Source organism: Cydia strobilella, chromosome 11 (genome assembly GCF_947568885.1).
Source record: "Cydia strobilella chromosome 11, ilCydStro3.1, whole genome shotgun sequence".
Classification (NCBI taxonomy): Eukaryota; Metazoa; Arthropoda; class Insecta; order Lepidoptera; family Tortricidae; genus Cydia; species Cydia strobilella.
The window spans coordinates 18,218,570-18,242,028 of NC_086051.1; the positions used below are offsets into that span (position 1 = coordinate 18,218,570).

Below are 23,459 nucleotides of genomic sequence, written 5' to 3' on the forward strand. Positions count from 1 at the left end.
TTCAAAACTCTCAAGGGAATCAATATTCATAGGGTACTTTCCGTTGACCTATAACTATGGAATTTGGCAAGAAATATCGTCTTACACTACAAGTACAGGGAAAAATCTGAAAATGAATCATTTGTAAAAAAAAATTGTACGGAACCCTCGGTGGGCGAGTCCGACTCGCACTTGTCCGTTTTTTTTATTATAAAGCTTCACTATGGAAATATATTTTGAATTCTACCCCAGAAGGAGACGAAGTTTTAACAATTCTACAAAGACGAACTCACGATCGGGAATTAGCATTAAGTATAATAATTTTCGTGTCTAGTTGATAAAGGAATGCTCGAAAGCCCTCCTCGTCAAGAGCCGTTTTGTCTTCGGAGAGCTACTTGTGACGAGTAGGGAGGCCTATACATTTTTATAGAGCTACTGATATTTCACTTGGCTTTTAATGCAAGTTTAGTCGGCAAAAAAAAAAACCAGCCAAGTGCGACTCGGACTCGCGCACGAAGGGTTCCGTACCATTACGGAAAAAAACAGCAAAAAATCACGTTTGTTGTATGGGAGCCCCATTTAAATATTTATATTATTCTGTTTTTAGTATTTGTTGTTATAGCGGCAACATCAGAAATACATCATCTGTGAAAATTTCAACTGTCTAGCTATCACGGTTCATTAGATACAGCCTGGTGACAGACAGACAGACGGACAGACGGACGGACAGACGGACAGCCGCGGAGTCTTAGTAATAGGGTCCCGTTTTTACCTTTTACCCCTGTCCGTCCGTCTGTCCGTCTGTCTGTCACCAGGCTGTATCTCATGAACCGTGATAGCTAGACAGTTGAAATTTTCACAGATGTTGTATTTCTGTTGCCGCTATAACAACAAATACTAAAAACAGAATAATGTAAATATTTTAATGGGGCTCCCATACAACAAACGTGATTTTTTTGCTGTTTTTTTCCGTAATGGTACGGAACCCTTCGTGCGCGAGTCCGACTCGCACTTGGCCGGTTTTTTATTATTATTGAAAGAGCTCTGAAGGACAACATATCGACTTGTAATTGAATTACAGCTGGTAGATAATGGAGAAAGGCTCTCTAATTAATGTATTAATTAAGGTTGTGTTTATGGGCGTGTAGTTTTTATAACGCAATTTAAAGGAAAACAAGCATTAAGTTTTAACGCTAACTTCACACGGTTAAGAAAGGCTAACGCAAAATTAAAGTATCTTTATTTTAAATTGTTACACGTTTTCACGTAAATAAATGCTATGAATAAGATTATACGGAAACTAGATTATTTTTCCGCGCCGCGTGGAAACCCAATATAAATAAGTCTGATTTAATATTTTGTCTTTTTATTAATTATAAAACAATTCAAGTCTCGGAGACCCTTTACATCTCTGGATAATTTGATGATCTTTTTTATTATTATATACATTTTATCTCTGACACCTAGAGACTTTTACATCTCTAAACAATTTTAGTACTTCTGTTATTTGTATAGTTTTTATTAGTTTTTTTTTCTTGTGTAATTTGTAATTTATATTTATGTAATTGTTTTTTGTAATTTTGGGTTGATTTTATTGTTTGTAAAAATTGACATGTAAAAGTGCCCATGTGGCCTATTTGCTGAATAAATGTTTGATGTTTGATTGAAATAAAATATAAAAAGATAGATACATATAAATTAAGCACATAACTTAATATATGGTAGACAACAGGTCTTATCGCTAAAGAGCGATCTCTTCCACGCAGACAAGACAACCTACACCGAAAAAAAAAAACTGGTTGTTGTAACGAGAATTCGGTAGACCCTACAATTTTTATCGTAGTATATGTGACAACTCTACAAATAGTAAACTCAACTAAATTGTATTTCAATAATTATGTACTGTTTTGCTATTTGCATGTATAAATCTGCCAGCGCTTTGGTGCAAACTGTAATGCTGTGTAAATATGTTGTTATAATAAATAAATAAATAACTATACACTACTACTACACACTGTATACTATTGCCCGTTACAAACGAATTGTAATCGCTTCAAATCAAATGGTTGGCTAAACAGAAAATAATGTTAGGAGAACGCAAAATTTGTTACAAGAACAAATTCCCATTTACTATACATTCTGGTAGTATTGTAAAAAATATTTTATTTCGTGTATGAAGCCAGAGGTTCAAATTCAGGTAAGGGCATTTATTTATCTGATGAGCACAGATATTTGATCCTGAGTATGTCTATGTATTTATTATGTAAATAATAATATTATATCGTTGTCAGAGTACCCACAACACAAGCCTTTTTGAGTTTTCTGTGGGGCTTAAAGGAGCCCACTGACTAACAGTCCGCCGGACGATATCGGCCTGTCAGTTGTTCGGAACTGTCAAATTTTTGTTCTAACTGACAGGCCGATATCGTCCGGCGGACTGATAGTCAGTGGGCCCCTTTAGTCAATTTGCGTAAGGATGTCCTATAGTATTTTTACTTTTTTTGTCAAACGGCCCACTTGCATCATTCCACTAACCCGGGGTTACCGGTTAAACCTGGAGTTACCATGGTTACCAGTACAATTTGACACTGGGACAGTGGGATGGTGCAAGCGGCGCTTACAAAGCTAATTCATTCGTATTTAATCCAACCAATCACAAAATACTTTTTCAATTAGCTCCATGCATGAATTTATTTTTATTTTTGGATTCATAATTTATATCGTTGGAACACCGGAAATGATAAAAATACCTTTGTAAACCTTAACATTATTTTATTAAAAAATATTTAAAATGTTGAAAATTTTTGAGCGGTTGAAACGCTCATAATTTTTGGCGCGAATTCGACAGAGCGTGATGACGTCACACGTTGGGCGGCCCAACTGACGTTTGCTACTAATGACACTAATCTGTCGAACGCGTGACGTCACGTGGCGTTTCGAGCGTTTCGCTCACTAGCTTTTCGCGGGCAAATTTTTGTACTTTTTATTTATAATTTTAAGTAATGAAATGGTAATTTAAAAACGGAAATGCATTTGTAACATGATATAACGGTAACAAACATCCAAATAAAACATATTTCGTTCAAATATAAACTTCATGCATGAGGCTAATTCGCCGAAAAGCGATAACCCTTGATTTATCCCTAATTTATTCAAACTAATTCAAATCAGCTAAAGCTAAATAACTCAATGATCTGGATCTAATGAAAAACAAAAGTCATTCTTATACATTATTGATGTTGTTTGTATTCAATCGGCGAACTAATTTGACTTAAGCCGAGAATAGGAGTTTTTTATGTGAACTCTCACCCATTGTGTCAGTTTTATTTGGTTTTTATTGTCAGTTTTATACATAGAGGTAGAATAATATAGAGATATAATGGGGGAGATGACCGAACGAAATGCTCTTATGGAACTTTCAGTAGCAGAGAAAGCGCTATTACTGTTTGTCCTTGTTACACTTACATTTGTTTTAATAAATAAATAGAATAAAATAAAATGCGTTTATTTTCAGACAACTCATAGGTCCATAGCATTGTTGTAAATTCTTAACTAAAAATTAAAACTAAAATTATTAATTGTAATTGTAATTGTAATCGTTTATTGCAGACAAATAGTTTAAAAGTGGAAAAATTACCGCCTTGGGTGAGACTTGAACTCACGGCCTCTGGATCGATACTCTAGCGCTCTGCCAACTGAGCCACCAAGACCTCATCCATAGTCAGCAAATCTTCCCACTATATGGGTCTAGGGGACCCTAGCGACATCTACCGTAAGAGCGTTACACTTCTTAAACGGCCACCGGAGTTCCAAGTCATATTGGAAATTCACCAGTTACGATGTGCTACCATTCTAAATTACCACTTTCCACTTATAAATTTATTCCACTTTTAAATTTATTCTAAGCTTAATAGCATTGCATTTTGCTTGTTAATAATTAATTAAGATAATATTTATTCATTTAAAACTTATGCTAATTGGTTTAATACGATGGTAAATATACAATTTATACTTAAATACTAGTATATTCATAGATTCAACTCGAAATAGGTACAGGTCAAGTTAAAAACTTTAATACCGAACGAATTTGTATTTACTGTCGCTCATGGAAATTTGATAACAATACCTAAAATAAGTAAACATTTACTTGTATCTTAGGTATGCACTTTTTGTAGGTCAATGTATCAGGGGGTAAATGCTTACCAGACAAAATGTTTATTAAATCACATTTGGAAACGGGTCTATCGCGAATTTATTTTGTTACCTTTATTTACCGACGTTTCGACACAGGTTTCCCACCACCACGACCAGTGAAACCTGTGTCGAAACGTCGGTAAATAAAGGTAACAAAATAAATTCGCGATAGACCCGTTTCTAAATGTGATTTAATATGTGTTTAAACCGCGAAAGTTTTAAATGTTATATAGACAAAATGTTTATTTATAATAACAATAAACTAAGTGACTATGACTAATCTTCTACTGTCTAGAAAGTTAATTGGTGACATAAATAAATAATTAATTTGTAAAGTGTAATATAAATCTCTCCTACCCCGACCAAGTTACGTATTTTGGTTTTGTTATGTTGTCAGGAATGTTAAAGCGTGTTTTTAGTTTTGTCGCATTGCGTATGTTCTGTCCCTCAAGGGCGCACGCGCACATCTATATAAAATAGGTATTAAGGTCTATGGTTTTATTCATTAGCTGCCCTCACTGACCCAATAACAATATAGGAGATAGTGTGGAATAATTGGGTCTCTGTCTGGTGAGTTGAAAAAGGCAGACTGACTGTCCCACCCTTGGAACGTAAAAACAAAAGTAGAGAATTTGAAGTACATCTCAACTACGCATATTCTTATTCAATAAAAATCTTTAGGTACTTAATCTTCAATTTAGGCATACGTGTTGGCTATTAGTTATTACAATGTCCAGTCGCCATCAGATATATCGGAGCGGCCGAGGCGCTCACAAATATCTGAACACGCCTCTATTTTCAAGGCTTTAGAGTGCTTGTTCAGATATTGTGAACACCTTGGCCGCTCCGATATATCTGATGGCGACTGTACTTGAATGTCAAGAACTACCACCGGTTCTAACCTACACCCCAGCTCCGTATGTGTATATGATTTAACGGATCGCAAAATGTCCCATCTGCAAAATGGTGCTTTACTCCGTCATTAGATCCGTGGCTACTGGCTGCAAATGAAAGAAAAGAAAAAACCGGACAAGTGCGAGTCGGACTCGCCCACCGAGGGTTCCGTACTTTTTTAGTATTTGTTGTTAATGTTGTTATAGCGGCAACAGAAATACATCATCTGCGAAAATTTCAACTGTCTAGCTATCACGGTTCATGAGATACAGCCTGGTGACAGACAGACGGACAGTGGAGTCTTAGTAATAGGGTCCCGTTTTAACCCTTTGGGCACGGAACCCTAAAAAAGTAAGATACTCACGTGAGTAGGAGAAGGGCAGGCCGTCCGACCATCGGAACTCGCCCTCATGGACCGCGTCAGTAGCTCCGATCCAGTACACGTCATCCACCCCCGCGCCGGGCCTGCAAACACGACAAAAGATTTGAAGATATTTATAGCTGGAGCGAATACATAAATAATACAAAGAATGAACTAAAAATAATCAACCTAAATATAAGATCTTTGAGGAAAAATTTTGACGAATTTCAAGCTTAACACATGCAATAAAGTAATAGATATTATAATATTGAGTGAGATTAACATTAAAACTTTTTTTATACACTTTGGAAGGATAATACAAGTTTTTATTGATGTTATCAGTCGATCCAATTTGTTGTGAGGGTCAAATGTCTATATGGGCACCCATGCATGGCATTGAAGAAGTACCTACAAAAGCCAGAAATGACAGTCAAAAGTTCCTCAACCCACCAACGGAGCGGCAGCTGACGTCCACGAGGGTTCATTATACATTGCCCTTAACCACTTTACGAGTTATCGCCTGGAATGCTATTTTTCATGCACATTTTCAAAATTTTTTTGTAAAATATACCTCAAATAATACCTAATATTCTCATATCCAACCTTAAGAAAGCAATTTTGAAAATTGCTTTTAAGCCCTTTCATTTGGTACCACACACGATAGGTTTCTAAACAATATTTTTTCCCATACAAAAAAAAGATCATTTCTCCTCTCCAGTTTTTTTCTGTGCTACGGGTCAAATTGATTCAAATGACCTAAAGATCAATCGTACCGATTTTCATACTTTTAACAACATTTGCAGCATTTTACTGAATTTCGGGGTGTACCGCTAGGACTTTTATGTTAGAAATCCAGTTCGTTGTTGATGTTATCTAGATGAACCAAGTTTAATTTACTTTCCGCAACTTAGCTATTTTGATTTATATTTAAACTCGATTTAAAGTTTAGTATCTACTTAGTGTAAAATACGGTCTGAATTTTGGAAACTAATTAGGTTTTGATTTGTAGGATTATTTCAGACTAGGCAACACGAATTCTGGTTTTCAACCGCTGTCCAATTTTTTGTACATTTTGCATATGTGTAGAGACTTGTCTAAGCGTTTGAGTATATAGTTATTTGTACAACAAGAGAGCAAAGTTTGATATTTCTTCGAGTGCTTATTTTGAGTCCCGTGCAAGCGAAAGATTCTATAATAGATTCACGAGTGTAGCGAGTGAATCTAGTTTAGAATCTCGAGCGTAGCAAGGGACTCAAAAGCACACGAGATGTAAATAACTTTGATCTCGTGTAGTACACAAGACTTTTCATCTCAGCAGTGAGAACATATTTAGGGAGGAAAAATACAACCTGAAAAAATGTAATCCTTCTTCATCAATTTTTCGCTCATCTTTTCTTAAGATATTCTAACAATTAAGTTTAATAACCGCAATAAAACACAAAAACAAAACGAAATAAATTTCAGTGAATTAATATGGAAATAACGAATATCATTTGACAGTTCAATCGACAACTTTTTTTGTTAAAAAAAAACTTTGTTAGATAGAGTCCGAACTGTAGATACTACTATTTGTCAACTATAGTAGAGATCGTTAAAAATAGAATTATTTATTTTGCGTTATAATCGTTGTATTTTTTTAAGTTCATTATTTTAATTTTACAATAAAATACGTAAAATATAGTGTTTCAATGAAATTTGAAACTTTTTTTATTAATTATTTATTACGAATTCATACTCATAGGTGTTTTGGAACGATGCGTTCTGACTTATTTCGGGGGTCTATTATAAACCGTCAATATACCGTTGAATGACCATTGAACTTTTTTTGTCTCTTTCTTTTTGCTAATGACGTGAAAGGGACAGAGGGAATAGAATCCAAGTATTTCGAACTTGTATTAGGCCCCACTCTTCGAAATGACATTCGAATATATAGGTCACTTGAATGTCATTTTGTCTCACTCAGTGAGCAAAATGCGATTTTGCTCATTCTTTTTGAGTAGCAAAGTACCCTTGTTCGTGCTGCTGAAGTGAAAAATATATTACCTATGCTATAAGATATATTAATGTTGAAGTATCAAATCGGTCTTTTAATACACTTTGTAACTCTTACTCTTTTCCACTAATTAACTGTATTTTTTTTATTGTAGGCGGCCATTTTTAATTAAGTAAATAATTACAACTGAAGTAACTGATACATTGTTACTTCATACTACAGGGGACCAACTAGATGGTCCGACCAAAGTTAAGAAGGCCACCTAAATCTTTTTATATTTTTATCAATCAAACTTCATCAAGCGGTGAGGGCTACGGGAGATCAAGACCGATGGAGACAAATCACAGGAGCTGCAAAACCAAGTGGTCACGATGCTCAGTAATGAGGGAACGACAAAGAAGAAGAAAAATTAACTGACTGCAGCTTAAATAACTACACAATATTGCAAGTAGGCTGTGGGTGTCAAGGCAAAAGTGTCATAACATAATAAACTCCCATTAGTAATGTTACCGCCGAAAGTAGAACAAATAAGTATAGCAATTTTTGTGGGTGTTTTATACATATCTTACGGCAAGCTTCCATCAGAATTAAATTGAGGTAAAAATAATATATCAATGTTGGTTTTATTTCTAGTCAAGTACCTAATACACCTCAAAACTGTGCTTGAAACTAAGTAGTACTGCCTACCTACGCCTATTCATTAGACACTTATTTTATTTTATTTTATTTTATTTTATTTTATTTTATTTGGGGCATCAACAGCAATACAAAAATAATACAAATCATAGTGAACAGAAAACATAGCCAATAACAGATGTCCACAAAAGTACAATTAACATGCAATAACTAAGTGGAAACACAAAAAAAAGAAGGACTTCGAATGTTAATTAAAAAATACTTATTAATTAAACACACCGTCTATTGTCGTACAGTATTAACTGTTCATAATGTGTATCGTACACATTATGCATGGTTGTGCTGTGTAGTGAAGAAAAAAATCGTTCTTGAAAAAAATATGAAAAAAGTTGACTAAAAATTTGGTCAGGATCAAAATATTTAGATCAGTACGGTTTCACTCACTATTACTTTTAGTCGCTTTTGGCTTTTGGAGAGGATCCTTATCAAACACAGAAAAGAGGAAGATGGAAGGATACTCACGCATTTATAAGGAGTTGGTCCAAAATATGCTGTTGCCTCTCATTCAGCACGCTAGCGAGATGACCGCCCAGCCGCACACACTCCGCCTCGGCCTGCCTCCACGCCCGCTTCGCCTCCCGCACCGCCGTCACACAGAAGTCATCAGACACCACCCACCCGTAGTCGCAGTGCCCCACCACTTCCTCTATACCTTTATCCATCCACCACACTTTCAACCACATAGCTGAGGAATTTCTTTTTGCTAAGATACTGACGTTAAGTCTAACTGAGTTTCCTTCAGAAATTATTTGAACTGAGCGCAGCGGATCATTAGGCTGCGAACAATGTTTCCATCTAGAATCCCCGTCTTCTAAATTCAGCTCCATCCCTTCGCAGAACTCTTGATAATCCTCCTGAATAATATTAGACAAGTCATGTTTAGCCGCGATTGGTCCCGTGCCCATTTGTAAGCGTAACGCGACTTTGTTTCCATACGGAAGATGTATTTTATAGGAGCAGAAGAGTTTGATTGTTGGTCCGACTTCGAACGAGCCGTTTCTCTCCGTTAGCAACACATCGTGACAATGGTCGACTAGACGGTAAGCGACGGCGAACGTAGGTCGGCCGTGGAGGTCAACAGAGTTCTTGGAGTCGTGGTATATGAATTTTCTGTTTGGTGATGGGATTTGTTCGAGTTTTCCACATAAAGGTGGTGTGTTTGGGGCGAAGCGTATGAAGCCAGTAGAACAGGGGACGTTGAGCTTATGAAGTTCGAGGAGGAGGGCGTGGCCGGGGGTGGGGGGCGGCGGGAGGAGCCGGCAGCCGTGCGTGCGCGGGAGCTGGCCGGAGTGGACGCGCCCGCGCGGCCCTTTTATGTGTAACGCGCAATCTGAAACAAGAGAGAAAGACGATAAATACAAGAGTTAATCTGAGTTATCAATTGCAGAAAACAACTCTTCAATTCCCAAAAATTAAGCATATTTGTGTCAGTCAATCGTTTGCGCCGTAGCGAATGAAATGGTAATCTCACTCTATCCCTAGAGACATTAGCGTTTCGTTTATAATTTTGATTAGTTGGTTTCTTGTTACTTTGAGGTGTACGACTATTACAAGTAAGGCTAAAGTCTGTGACCCTCAAAATCATTATCATCATCATCATTTAAAAAAATTGTGGTCAAATAAAACGATTTTTAATCGCCGTACTTTATCATTAAAAGTATTAAAACACGATGTATTTCTCATTGACTGCGTTGCTAGCGTAAACAAGTCAAACTCTCGGCAATACCAGAATTCACCTCTCTGAATAATTAAAGCAATTTCTATTTGTTGAATGGAACAGTGAAGTCACGTCATGGATTGCTTTTCCAACTTTCCTTACGAACTTCGAGTACATACTCGTAAGTTGAATTTACGAATCATTCGTCTCAGAAATCTCACTTTATTTTCTTATAAGTATATAATGTCCTATAATTTGGCAGATGTTCTTTTGTACTTCTACCAGAAAACCTGAAACGTTTAAATTGTTGTCATTTCCACAAAAATATATGACCACAAAAATGACCTGTGTGAATAATTTCTATTAAACTAAGTTTACTTGTTAATTCATTATTTAATTTTAAAGGTTTTAATTTAATTTATTTTATTTTTCAATTTTAAACTATTAACTGTAATTTAATTAAAACGAATTATTTTTTAACTGTAATTTAAATTTATTTTAATTGTAATTTTAATGATATTTTAATTTAGTTTTAAATGTGACACGATGTAGTTCTAAGCTATGCCAGCTCACAGAGCCACTAGTTTTAAAAGATATGAATAGTTTTTTTACTACTCGATAATCACACAAAAATTGGTTTGACTCATTCGATCGATCTTAAATAGGTTCGCCATAGGCAGTGTTGGCCAAAGCGTTAATGCAATTAATACTTAACCAGTACAAATTGAACCGTAAACTGTAACCGTCCAATAGGATTTACGATTCAATTTGTACTGGTTAATGGTTAATTGCAATTAACGTTCGGCCAACACTGGCCATAGGAATGATACGATATCAATTTACTAGAACTGTCCAAGTGTCCACGCGAAAATTACCTATCAAATCATGGAGACTATATAAAGGAGCCAAATCTCTATATAAAAAGTGTCCATCAAAAATCAGTAATTACGCCGGCGGCGCCACCATACACCGAAATACTACCAAAAACAACCTACGTAATTTGGTCGGGTTATTTGTTGCCTTATATGGTTCATGTTATACTCATGTCCCAGAGCCTAACTAGCGCCACCGTAGAGATTAGGAACTATTATTTAAAGCTGAAAGCGGTCACTTTTGCAACAATTCTGCCATAAGAGATTGGCATCCTTTCTATACCATCCATATATCAAATGAAGTCGAAAACATGGCGGTAATGGACGGTTTATATCGATGGGTTTCTAATGTCGTCGTGTGTGAGTGATGAATATTATTTGAAATAGATATGATATATGATAATAATAATAAATAAAAAAAGGTTGTCTGGAAGAGATCGCTCTTAAGCGATAAGACCACCTGTGGTTACCTCTATCTAATTGTCTTTGTTTATGTTTCTGTACATCCAGTATTGTGAACATTTTGATGTGTCAAGGAAGAGTTTTGTATTGAAATGTATAGCATATTTTGCGCGTTTTAATTAGTTTTTTCTTTTTAGGGTTCCGTACCTCAAAAGGAAAAAACGGAACCCTTATCACTCGTGCGTCTGTCTGTCTGTCTGTCTGTCTGTCTGTCACAGCCTGTTTTCTCCGAAACTACTGGACCAATTAAGTTGAAATTTGGTATACATATGTAAGTTTGTGACCCAAAGACGGACATGTAACGTAAATAAATGAATTTAAAATTGTGGCCCCCGTTTTGGGGGGTAAATGAGAAAATTAAAAAATAAAGTTTTTCACACTATATCGTGTTATATATCAAATGAAAGAGCTCATTGTGAGAATCTCAAATACATATTTTTTATAATTTTATGATAAACATTTTATCTCCCTTTATCTCCGAAAGTACTGGGTCTAATTGAAAAAAAAAAAAAAAATTGTACTTGACAATTTAAAAGTGCTTGTTGCTAGGCCTATTTGAATAAAGAATATTTTGACTTAAAATACACAAAATAGATCTTTACCTATAGATCACAGGAAAACCTGTAAGAAATGTGCAGTCAAGCGTGAGTCGGACTTAATTAGTTTATGATCTGACCCCTACGGGTTTTTAAAGACATTTCACTCACGTTTCACATCATAAAAAATACATTGTTTAAATTATGTAGTGTACGGAACCCTTGGAACGCGACTCCGACTCGCACTTGGCCGGTTTTTTATATGTACCTATTAGAAATAATTTTAAAATAAAAACGATGTTTACAAATTTAAGTACATGTACATAAAACTTAAATTTGATAATTATGAGTATTATGACAAGAAAACTGGTGTTGCCAATATGTTTCGCCTTTAGTTAAATTTTATTTAATTTTTAAAATTTTAAGTACTATACGCACATTAAAGAATCATTTAATCATTTATTCATCAATTGTGCATTACAGGTAATGAATACAGGTGTTATAAACAATTTGTTCTCTGTAATATGTCTTGCGACGTACAATGATTTTGGCAAAGATAGATATAACTCCGTAATAGATGGATACAGTCTAAGGAAAAAACGTGCCTCGAAAATCAAGAAAATTTGATTCTCGCTCAGAGGGCGCTACTAGTTTTGGCCTACAGTCGTATAGATGGCGTTGACGGTTTCGTTTGTTATTTAACAATTTTAACGCATATCAGTGAAAGAACATGGGTCAAAATCATAAAAATAATAAATGCAAATAAAAAAAAATCATTTATCTATATTTAAATACATTCTATCGTATTTTTATAAATCTTTATTTTTATTAGTTTTAAAGTGTGTCGACAGATGGCAGTGAATTTACTGGGGTTACAAAATTTACTATGACAGTACCGCTCTAGTATAAGTTACTCTATGACTTTGGTTACCTAGCGCATGCAATATTATTAGAAATGTCACTATATTTAAAACAAAAATAATCAATAAGTTGTAATTAATAATTTAAAATAAATAATGATTAATGGGTAATTACTTAATGTAAAACTTAGTCATTTCCATCCAGACAAATAAGTGGAGACTTTCACCTCTCTGGCCTTAATAAACGGCGCGTTTCTCATTTGAATAATTCATACGAGTTGAAATTGTAAGGGATTTGTCTTTGCCTCGTAATTTATGATCGGTGAGTAGAATTGATGAGTTTCGAGAAACTCGGGGGAAGCGCAGATCACACACACTAGATGAAGCATAACTCGCGTATTTAATAAGACGAGTCAATCGGCACGCGGCGTAATCCAAGAAAGAGTTTTGACCGAAGGCCACATTTAGTACAGTCGAATCCTATAAATCCTATAAATCCTTATTCCATTGCAACAATGAGGATATAATAAGATAGAGCGGTACTGCCATAGTAAATTTTGTAACCACTGTAAATTCACTGCCATCTATCGACATACTGTAAAACGAAAAATGAATGAATGAGTGAGTTATATGTATCTTTGATTGCAATAAGGTGAAAAAATTTATACATATTTATTGATAACCGATTATGTGGTTTGCTCGAGTGCAGCCCTACGGTCGGTGTCGATGGTCACACTCGGTCGCCCGCCATTACGGCCCGGCCACGACATCACGTGACGGCGGCAGCGGCGAGCGGCGGCCATAGGTTGGAGCGAGACACAGCGATCGGACCTTTCGCTCCCACCTATGGCCGCCGCTCGCCGCTGCCGCCGCCGCGCGATGTCGTGGCCGGGCCGTTACGTCGTCGGAGTGTTTTAATAATATACGTATGTATTTTTATACAATTTTTTTGTTTGACGATATTTTTGTGAAATTCTTAGTATTAAATTTGATCTGCATAATAATTCAATATTATTATGGAATAATAACATCAATAAATTGCTTTGATAATTAGCTTAAGATAATATATAATGTACATATTATTCACTATTCATAAGTGCTTGTTTCTAGGCCTATATGAATAAAGTATATTTGAACTAAACTATTATGAACTCCACTGTACCTATGTCAATTCGATTCTTTATTTTCATTAACAACACAGTATTGTGTTATCTGATGTTATGTGAATATTTTCTACCATGCTAATTGGGACTGGGCTGGGCATGTCTATCGCATGCACCCTGAAAGGTGGGCCAAAATGGTTACCGAGTGGGACCTACGGAACACCATAGATGCCATAGCTGGCCGGGTGCAGGCAGGCCGAAGGACGACTTGGACGCATTTTATCCGGATTGGCGGGAAACTACAAACGACAGGGCCGAGTGGAGGAAACGAGGGGAGGCCTTTGCCCAGCAGTGGGACACTAAATTAGGCTAATAAAAAAATGCTAACATTGGGTACATTGTGTAGTATGCCAGTTATAAAGTAGGTACCTATATTTTGAGTGACTAAGTTGCTTGATATTAAATAATTTAACAAAACTCATTCTAATAAGTACACTAGGAGCGTCATCTCTCATTTCAGTTGTATCCACATACCATTAAAAATATTATAGATACTACTACCCAGGATCCATAGGCAAGTATTTATCATGTACGTGTTTTTTGCTAAAAATGTTTCGATTTCTATTTCTTTTGAGCGATAAACTCGGGTATTATAAAATAATATAGGATGAGAACTGAATGCAAAATGCTCTGATAATTCCGCAAATATTTTGCAGGTGTAAGAGCGCCTTTGTGCTATGAGTGTCATTCTACGTATATTCTTTATATCGCGGAATCTAAAAACGGCAATCTCCAGGAAAACATACAGAAACGTGGAAAACTCTTTCCGGTCGGATTTGGCTTAATACCTAATTATACTTTCCACGAGTTTGAATTAGTTTCGCCTGAGTAGTATCGATTTCGGGAAATTTACGTTTCATGTAATTTATCATTTTCTTTTTTTAACCTAATTTTATGGGTTAACTCACGGCTTCTTAGTTACTCGCGCGACATGTTTCACAAGAAGTTTCTGGAGAAACGCACAGTTGAGGACTGCCGACCATCTAAATGAATTCCACAGTTTAGCTACTTTTAGGGTTCCGTAACTCAAAAGGAAAAAACGGTACCCTTATAGGATCACTCGTGCGTCCGTCTGTCTGTCTGTCTGTCTGTCCATCTGTCACAGCCTATTTTCTCCGAAACTACTGGATCAATTAAGTTGAAATTTGGTACACATATGTAACTTTGTGACCCAAAGATGGACTTTTGGGGGGTAAATGAGAAAATTAAAAAATAAAGTTTGTCAAACTATATAGTGTTACATATCAAATGAAAGAGCTCATTGTGAGAATCTCAAATATATATTTTTTATAATTGTAAGATAAATAGTTTTGAAGTTATTCAAGAAAATAGGCAAATCATTACCATTACCATTGCCCCCCTTTATCTCCGAAACTACTGGGTCAAAAATTTTGAAAAAAATACACAAAATAGATCTTTACCTATAGATTACCGGAAAACCTATTAGAAATGTGCAGTCAAGCGTGAGTCGGACTTAATTACTTAGTTTTTGATCCGACCCCTACGGGTTTTTCACATAAAAAATACATTGTTTAAATTGTGTTATGTAAGGAACCCTTAGAACGCGAGTCCGACTCGCACTTGGCCGGTTTTTATTAGTTTATTACTGAAAATGGCCAATCAACCTACCTCTTTGCTTAGTAATAAGCCTGCTATAAGTATAGATATGTGTTCCAACTCTAACTCTAACTTAGTTATTCAATAATTTTCTCAAACTTTTCTGTAGTTTCAACTGGAACCATGCACGAAAAGGCTAACTTCGTTTATTTATATAGTTTCGTATTGTTATTCGCTCGAGTAGCGTCCGCAAATCTCGCCTAACTTTGTTCTGTATTTGTTTGCTGACTGTATTGACTCGCCGGACGCTAACATGAGGGTTGGTGGGTGTACTGTACCTTATAATAATAAGCCTATGTTTGGAACTATCTTCTTGTATACAAGAATTACACTAAATAAACTTAACATTTTACATGCAAGAACTCTGGCAATCTTTTTGTGAATTCATGTTATTTAAATACATTGTGACATTACAATACAATACAAATCTTTATTGCACAACCTCAGAATAAATGTACATGGAAACACAAATAATACATGAAGACAGAGGTAAACAACAGGCGGCCTTATCGCTAAAGAGCGATCTTTTCCAGACAACCCTTGGGTAGTGGAGAAATGACACACATAAATTAACCAATTAGGAGGTGCAAAAACTAAAACTAAATAGCATTAGAAAAAATACCTTGACATTTGTAAAGTATCATGTAATTTTCAAAAATAAATAGACTAAAAAGGAGTTTTAAATAGACTAAACCATTTTTGTGCCCATTTATTAAACCAGTAAATAAATAATAGGTAGTACTGATCATAACCGTTGGGTATGCCTTGAAAAGCCCTCTGTATATAACAATAATAGTACATTATGATACAAGTGTGCTAAGTTGGTCATTACACACGAGGCGATATTGTGCGCGCGAGCTGCAAGCGAGCGCGCAATAAGAAAGCCGATGTGTGTAATGACCAATGCACACGCGTTTCATACGTTTTTCAACACACTTGCGAGACAAAAAAAGAAACTTTTATATTAATCAAATTTTAATAGTTAAAACAGTTAGTATTGTGTGTTGCATCTGTCATACTCGTACTGCCGGCCGCCCCTCGCCCCGGCCGCGGGCGGCGCGGCGGGCGGCCGCGGGCCGCGCACCGCGCAGGCGGTCGGGCGCGCCGGTGCCCGCCAGTCCGACCAATTAAAGAAGGCTCCCTTTCTATGCATATTATTAGCAATCAGTTACCTTCTTAACTCAGTCGGATAATATAATGAAAAAGCGCGAGTGGAATAATACACTGAAAGAGCACGCGTGTTTAATATCTAGGATTATGAGCCAAAAATCGGTGGAATATAAACGTCGTTTTGAGCAAGTGTGTTGAAAAATACATTACTAATACTCTCCATTGCACACCTCTATATAAGAAAACAATACCGAATAAATACAGCAACAAATAGAGATAAACAACAGGCTATCGCTAAAAAGCAATTTCTAAATGCCAAGGCACAACGGCTGCGTATAGGTACGTATAGAAGTGCACGTGCGTGTGGGCTAAATTGTTGGAACTGTGCACGCACACGTCACGCAAGCGGTGTGCCGTCTCTTATAAGGATCTGTATATTACAGTCGCCATCAGATATATCGGAGCGATACACACATGTCGCTACAAGTGTTAGGTGACCCAAACCCAAACACACCACTACGCCCGCCTACAACGATAGCGCAAGACCTCCCCCAACCGGCTTTCTCGGCGCCCGCGCAGCGGGCGACTCGGCGCGTGGCAGTACGCAATACACGGCCGTCGTGAACGCTGTTCGCACTATTAGTGCTTGAGAAAGGAGACCTAGGCTCTCCGAAACATGTCGCGCGAGTGACTGAAACAAGTGAGTCTACACCGTAAAATTATTTAATATTAGTATGTCTCACAACAGTTTCAATTCGACTATTATAACTATCTCAGACAACGACGCGAACGCTGTTCGCACTATTAGTGCTTGAGAAAGGAGACCTAGGCTCTCCGAAACATGTCGCGCGAGTGACTGAAACAAGTGAGTCTAAACCGTAAAATTATTTAATGTTAGTATGTCTCACAACAGTTTCAATTCGACTATTATAACTATCTCAGACAAGTCCAACTACACCAAAAACTATTAAAAGATCCAATAAATATGTAAGTATGTTAACCACACATAAAAGAGATACGGACGAAACTATGCTCATAATATGCCCACGTCGCGTATAAAAGGGCAAAGTTACAGAGTTGGAGCGTTATCACGATACGACTTTGCCCAACTTCGGTGCGAGAAGAACATTGAGGCGGCTTTTTATCAAGATACGAGTATAACCTACTTTGAATAGATTGGTATATAGTTTTAATCGTTCTGACCTATATTCAAAGAGTTCTTAGTGAATAGAAGATTAAGGTCAAAAGAGTGTAAATATACTCACGGGCCAATTCGAACAATGATCTAGATATCAACTAGATATCCACTATGGTAGAAGAGCCGGCAGTAAAGTTTCGAACCAACGTGATACCGCGATGAGATGCACAATGGTTTCCCATAAAACTGATGCTAAGTCCGAATTTGATAGTCTGCCACGGCGGAACTAGCCGAAAGTACAAAAAAAATAGCCACTTCCGGTGCGAAAAAGGGGGGGTCATTTAACCCATCTGATACTGCAATAAAAGCTATGGCATCAGTTAGAAATTTACTGGTAGATACAGAAAAGCGAAATCTGCCAGTATGATTCCTGCCGGAAGTGCTTGGCATACGCTCTCAAAGGTGACCATCGGGACCCCTAAATTAACCCATCTGATACCAGCACGAAACCAATTCCAGTCGGTAGATATGAACCTTCTCTTCAGGAATATATAAGTCTGCCAGGGCGCTTTCAGCCGAAACACCTTGACATACGAGATTATGTGAGCAACATCCGTGGAACCCGTATTTTGGAATTGTACAGATTACAGACATTTTAATTATTGCAGGCTTATGATTTATTAGCTAATGCTTATATTTGTATATTTTTATGCCATTAATAACATATATTTCAAATTTATTAATATACACAATATAATTTGGGCATTAATTTAATACCTGCTTACGGCTTTGTACTTCTTTGTTTGCCTTATAAAGGTGCTAACAAATTAGCTACCGATATCTTTACAGTTGATAGTACTCGGCTCCTGAAGTATATGTAAGTATGAAACATTATAGGTTTTATGATGTTATTTTGAGAAAATTGGAAAACAAATTTGCTTTGTAAAAAAAACTCTGTTAATGAGATAATTAAATGAGACCTCATTGAACAGATTCTAAAACCTCTTTTAAATATAAAACGTAACTGGCCACTTCACGTTGATAAATCAAATGACACGTTGACAATGACATTTAAGACAAACAAGCAGTTAAATACATGATGATTATTTTTTAGATAGAATTATAGTTTATTTATTTTGTTCGGTAAATAAAATAAAAATTATGAGAAACTTTCTTAATTTCTATTAAAAGTTAATTGTTCTAGTGTAAAGTACCAACCATCTCGTAAAATTTCTGTAGCTAATTTGTTAGCACCTTATATATAAATAATACAATAATTTCAAATTACAATATCCTTTATTTACCAAAATGAACAAAATTATTATTATTACATACTTATTGTAAACGGGTGTAAAAAGACAGGATTTTCAACGTCAAGGACGATTTTTACCAATAATCCAAATATGAACATTTTAAATCATTTTTAGGGTTCCGTACCCAAAGGGTAAAAACGGGACCCTATTACTAAGACTCCAATAGATTATATTCTGTTTTTTATTCCGTAATCCGTAGACTAAAATGACATTTCATGTGGTACTAAGAAATGTCATGTCTTACATATGAAACGTCATTTTAGTCTACGGAATAAAAAAACAGACCTTAGTTATCTCAATTTGTAGTGTTATAAAACAACACCCTGAATGTTAAACTACGTCAGTTTTGCGTCAACGTCAAGAAATGTAGGGGAGAGGTGGGCATGACGGGATACTTAATGTTTCAAGTCCAATAAAACTGAAAATGCTATTTTTTTTAAGTTTTTGTTATTTTTATTTTTATCTTTGGTAATCAGTCTTTCATAATCAACACTTACTAGGAACTCCCTAGTTAGATAATTAAATTAAAAATAAATTAAAATGGCCAAAAGTGCCTTCTCTCCATCTTGCCCCCCAAGTATGGTAAGATGGGGAACCCCTACGGGACAAGATAAGAATGATTCATATAAATATTATATTTAGGGCCTAAACAAAACTAAAATTTTTGGCTTTTGGGTCCATCGTCTGATAACTTCTCACGAACTGTTTTACTTTTATTTCTTAAGTCGTCTGAGAGACAGAAAATGTGTTTACAGCTAACATGTACCCCATCTTCCCTTGTTAATTTTATTGTTTGTTGGGTTAATTTTATTGTTTGTAAAAATTGACATTTAAAAGTGCCCCTGTGGCCTATTTGCTGAATAAATGTTTGATGTTGATGTTGATGTTGAAGAATAAATAAATTCAAATCCGCAATTCTTCATCAGTTTATCACTTTAAAACTACGGCCGTCAAGATGTACCCCATCTTGCCCCATGTGCCTAATGAAATTCGAAAGTTTTTTGTAAAATAAACCGTACTTGAAACCAAACAAGTCCTTAGCTGTTGGCGTGATTGCTGGGCCATAGGAATAAATTAACAGTATATATGTGATGGTGATAATAAGGAAACAAACGCAAACCAAATAAAACACAAAAACCGGCCAAGTGCGAGTCGGACTCGCGCACGTAAGGTTCCGTACCATAATACCATTACGCAAAAAATGGCAAAAAAGTCACGTTTGTTGTATGGGAACCCCACTTAAATATTTATTTTATTATGTTTTTAGAATCATTTATTCATCAATTGTGCATTACAGGTAATAAATACAGGTGTTATAAACAATTAGTTTTAGTTTGTTATAACGGCAACAGAAATACATCATCTGTGAAAATTTCATCTGTCTAGCTATCACGGTTGATGAGATACAGCCTGGTGACAGACGGACAGACAGACAGACAGACAGAAAGCGGAGTCTTAGTTATAGGGTCCCGTTTTTACCCTTTGGGTACGGAACCCTAAAAATAACAAGGAATATGGCAAAAACAGTTTTTTTGCAAATAAATAATTAACGACACCATTTGTCTAGCCGGTCACTGTGCGAACTGATTGCTATGATGGCGACGCATCGCCATGCGTTAACGGGATTCTGATGGTTGGTCAGTCGTGTCGCCATATAAAGCCGCTACCCCGTCTTACTCGTCTTGCCCCTCTCTCCCCTACATAAGATAGTGATTAGATACACCAAATAGGTGAAAAAACGCCTCAAGCGTAAAAGAAACCACCAAAAATCATTTTATGTCGCATTACAAGCCTGATTTAGCTATGAATACTAATACCCCCTATAGTGTTTGCTAAATTGGTAATTATACAACACCTATTGTAAACACCGGCTCGGCAATGCCCTCGCATACACATTAAGTTCACTTCCACAACAGTAATCCCATAGCCTGCGGCCATCGTACCATAGACAGTGACACTTACTTCTTTACGGCTTTGCCGCCAACACAAGGACACACGAGACGGCGTATGTATGCTATTTAAGCCACTCGCATAATCGCATACACTACATCCCTCCCTTGAAGTTAAATTAAATAAATAACAACAAGTATTTTTGTGACTAAATCAATGTATTTTACTATACTAGAATCAGTCTCCAAGTTAACCATTAACAGTGCATATTATATCACTTTTACAAGGCTTTAAACAAGTATTATATTTTTTATAAAGTATGAATGTAATTAACAACAACAAACTAAGAAATAAAAATAAACGAATCATGGCACAGTCAATCACAGCTCATTATTAGTATCACCTTGTTCCCCATCAGTTCCTTCTTCCTGATCTTTCCTCTGAACAGCTTCCCACTGTCCTTCTACTCTTTTCAGGTGAACTACATTTCTCCTCAGTACTTGCCCTGTTACATCATTCTTCACTGAGATATCCCCTCTATTAGAACTCTGTACAGTGTGAGGTGTTGGATTGTAGTTTGAGCTGAGCTTATTGCCTTTATCCATATTCTTGACATATACTTTATCTCCTTCAGCTAGACTAGACTCAGTAGCACCTCTTCTTTTATCTGCATATTCTTTCCCTTTTTCTTTCTGTATCTTATCACGCTCTCGCACATCCAGGTCAACATTAGTGCTTTCAAGACTATCAATAGATGGAATTTTGTCTCTATTCTGCCGTCTAAAGAACAGCTCTGATGGCGACTTGCCTGTGGATGAATGAGGCGTACTGTTATACATTAATAGGTACTCCATCAAACTTTCTTTAATGTCCTTTTTCTCCAAATGACTAATCTTGAGGCGTTTCATTATGTCACGATTCTGCCTTTCGACCTCTCCGTTCATTTGGGGCCAATATGGTACTGTGTTGTGAATGATGATATTGCATTCTTCGCAAAACGATCGAAACTCTTCACTCACAAACTGCCGGCCGTTGTCTACAGTTATTGAGACAGGGTAACCTAGTCTGCTAAAAGTTTCTTTGAGCAGCTTTATAATTTGACAACTGGTTACTATCTTGCTGATCTTAACTTCTTTATAGCGGCTATAATAGTCTACTACAACTAGCAGGTAGTCATTATTAGGTAAAGGTCCTAAAAGATCCATCGCGACATCAACCCACGGAGCTAAAGGAAGTTCGCGTCTCTTCAGGGGTGTTGGAGGATTTGGCAGTCCTACTAGGGTGCAACTCTTGCAGGATTTGACCAAATTTTCTGCATCCTTGTCGATTCGTGGCCACCATACCTTTGATCTGAGCCTACCCTTCATTGCGACAATCCCAGGGTGGCCTTCATGTGCAGCGTCTAGTACTCCTTTCCTCAATTTCTGGGGTATCACAATTCGGTTTCCTCGAAGTAAAATATCACCATAGAAACATAGTTCATTCTCAAATATTTTATAACCTTTGACAGTCTCATTCCATTCTTTTTCATAGACTCCCTTTTTAACGCCTATTACTTCTTCATCATTCACAGAAGCTTGAATAATAGCAGACATCGAAGTCGCATGGGGTCTTGCTTCCTCCACAATTTGATGTATGTGTTCATCTCCTCCTTTAGATTGTGCATCCATCAATTTGCATAGGCGAGATAACGGATCAGCAATATTCACCTTTCCTGGCTTGTAGGTTACGTTATAATCATATGATTGGAGTCTCAGCACCCAACGCTCAATGCGCGCACAAGGCTTCGATTTTGGTCCAAACAATATTTCCAATGGTTTGTGATCCGTAATGAGATCAAACTTCTTGCCGAAAAGGAAAATATTAAAATGTTCAACAGACCAAACTAGCGCAAGAGCCTCTTTCTCGGTTTGACTGTATTTTCTTTCGCAGTCTGTCAGTGTCCGGTTTCCATAGGCGATTATTCGCGGGCCATTTGAATCAATTTGTATTAAAATAGCTCCAAGGCCAACAGGGCTCGCGTCAGCAATAACTTGGGTTTTGTCATTAATATCATAATATCCCAGCGACTGTATTTTGCTTAGTGCCTCTTTCAGCTCTGTAAATGCCCTGTCTTGTTCGCTTGTCCAATATGGTTTGATGTCAGTCTTTCTCCCCAGTTTTTTCCTTAACAATTCTTTTAAAGGTTCTGTTCTGGTGGCTAAATTAGGTAACCACTTGTTTACATAATTCACAAGTCCTAAAAAGCTCTGTAGTTCTTCTATTGTTGCGGGAAGCCTGAAGTTAGAAATGCTCTCCATATACTTTGGCAATGGTTTCACTCCATTTGCTGATAGTTCGTGTCCTAGGAAATGGACCTCTCTTACCTTGTATATGCACTTCTGTTCATTGAGTAGTATGTCATTCTCCTTAAGCACTTTTAACACCATTGCCAGTCGCATGTCATGCTGTTCTTCATTGTCTCCGAAAACTAATATGTCATCAATGAAGTTTAACACTCCGTCACATTTAACTAAGAGTTTTTCCAAAACTTTTTGAAATATTTCCGGAGCACAAGAAATTCCAAACATGAGTCTTTTATACTGGTAGAGCCCTTTAGCTGTTATAAAGGTGGTTATGTGTCTACAATCTGGGTGTAATTCCAACTGGTGGAAAGCGTCCTTGATATCAAGCTTGCTAAAATATTTAGCTTTTCCAATTTCTGGTAATAGTTTATCCATACAT

General features: G+C 36.6%; 1 protein-coding gene across 1 annotated transcript in view; it reads right to left on the minus strand.

Moving 5' to 3' along the window:
* Nucleotides 1-23,459, minus strand: part of LOC134745651 (uncharacterized) — a 424,512-nt gene that overhangs the window by 152,401 nt on the left and 248,652 nt on the right. The window contains exons 5-6 of the mRNA XM_063679774.1: nucleotides 8,580-9,447; nucleotides 5,432-5,532 (exon numbers count right to left, since the gene is read on the minus strand). Coding sequence (XP_063535844.1) covers nucleotides 5,432-5,532; nucleotides 8,580-9,447 — 969 coding nt within the window. The remainder of the gene's footprint in view (nucleotides 1-5,431; nucleotides 5,533-8,579; nucleotides 9,448-23,459) is intronic.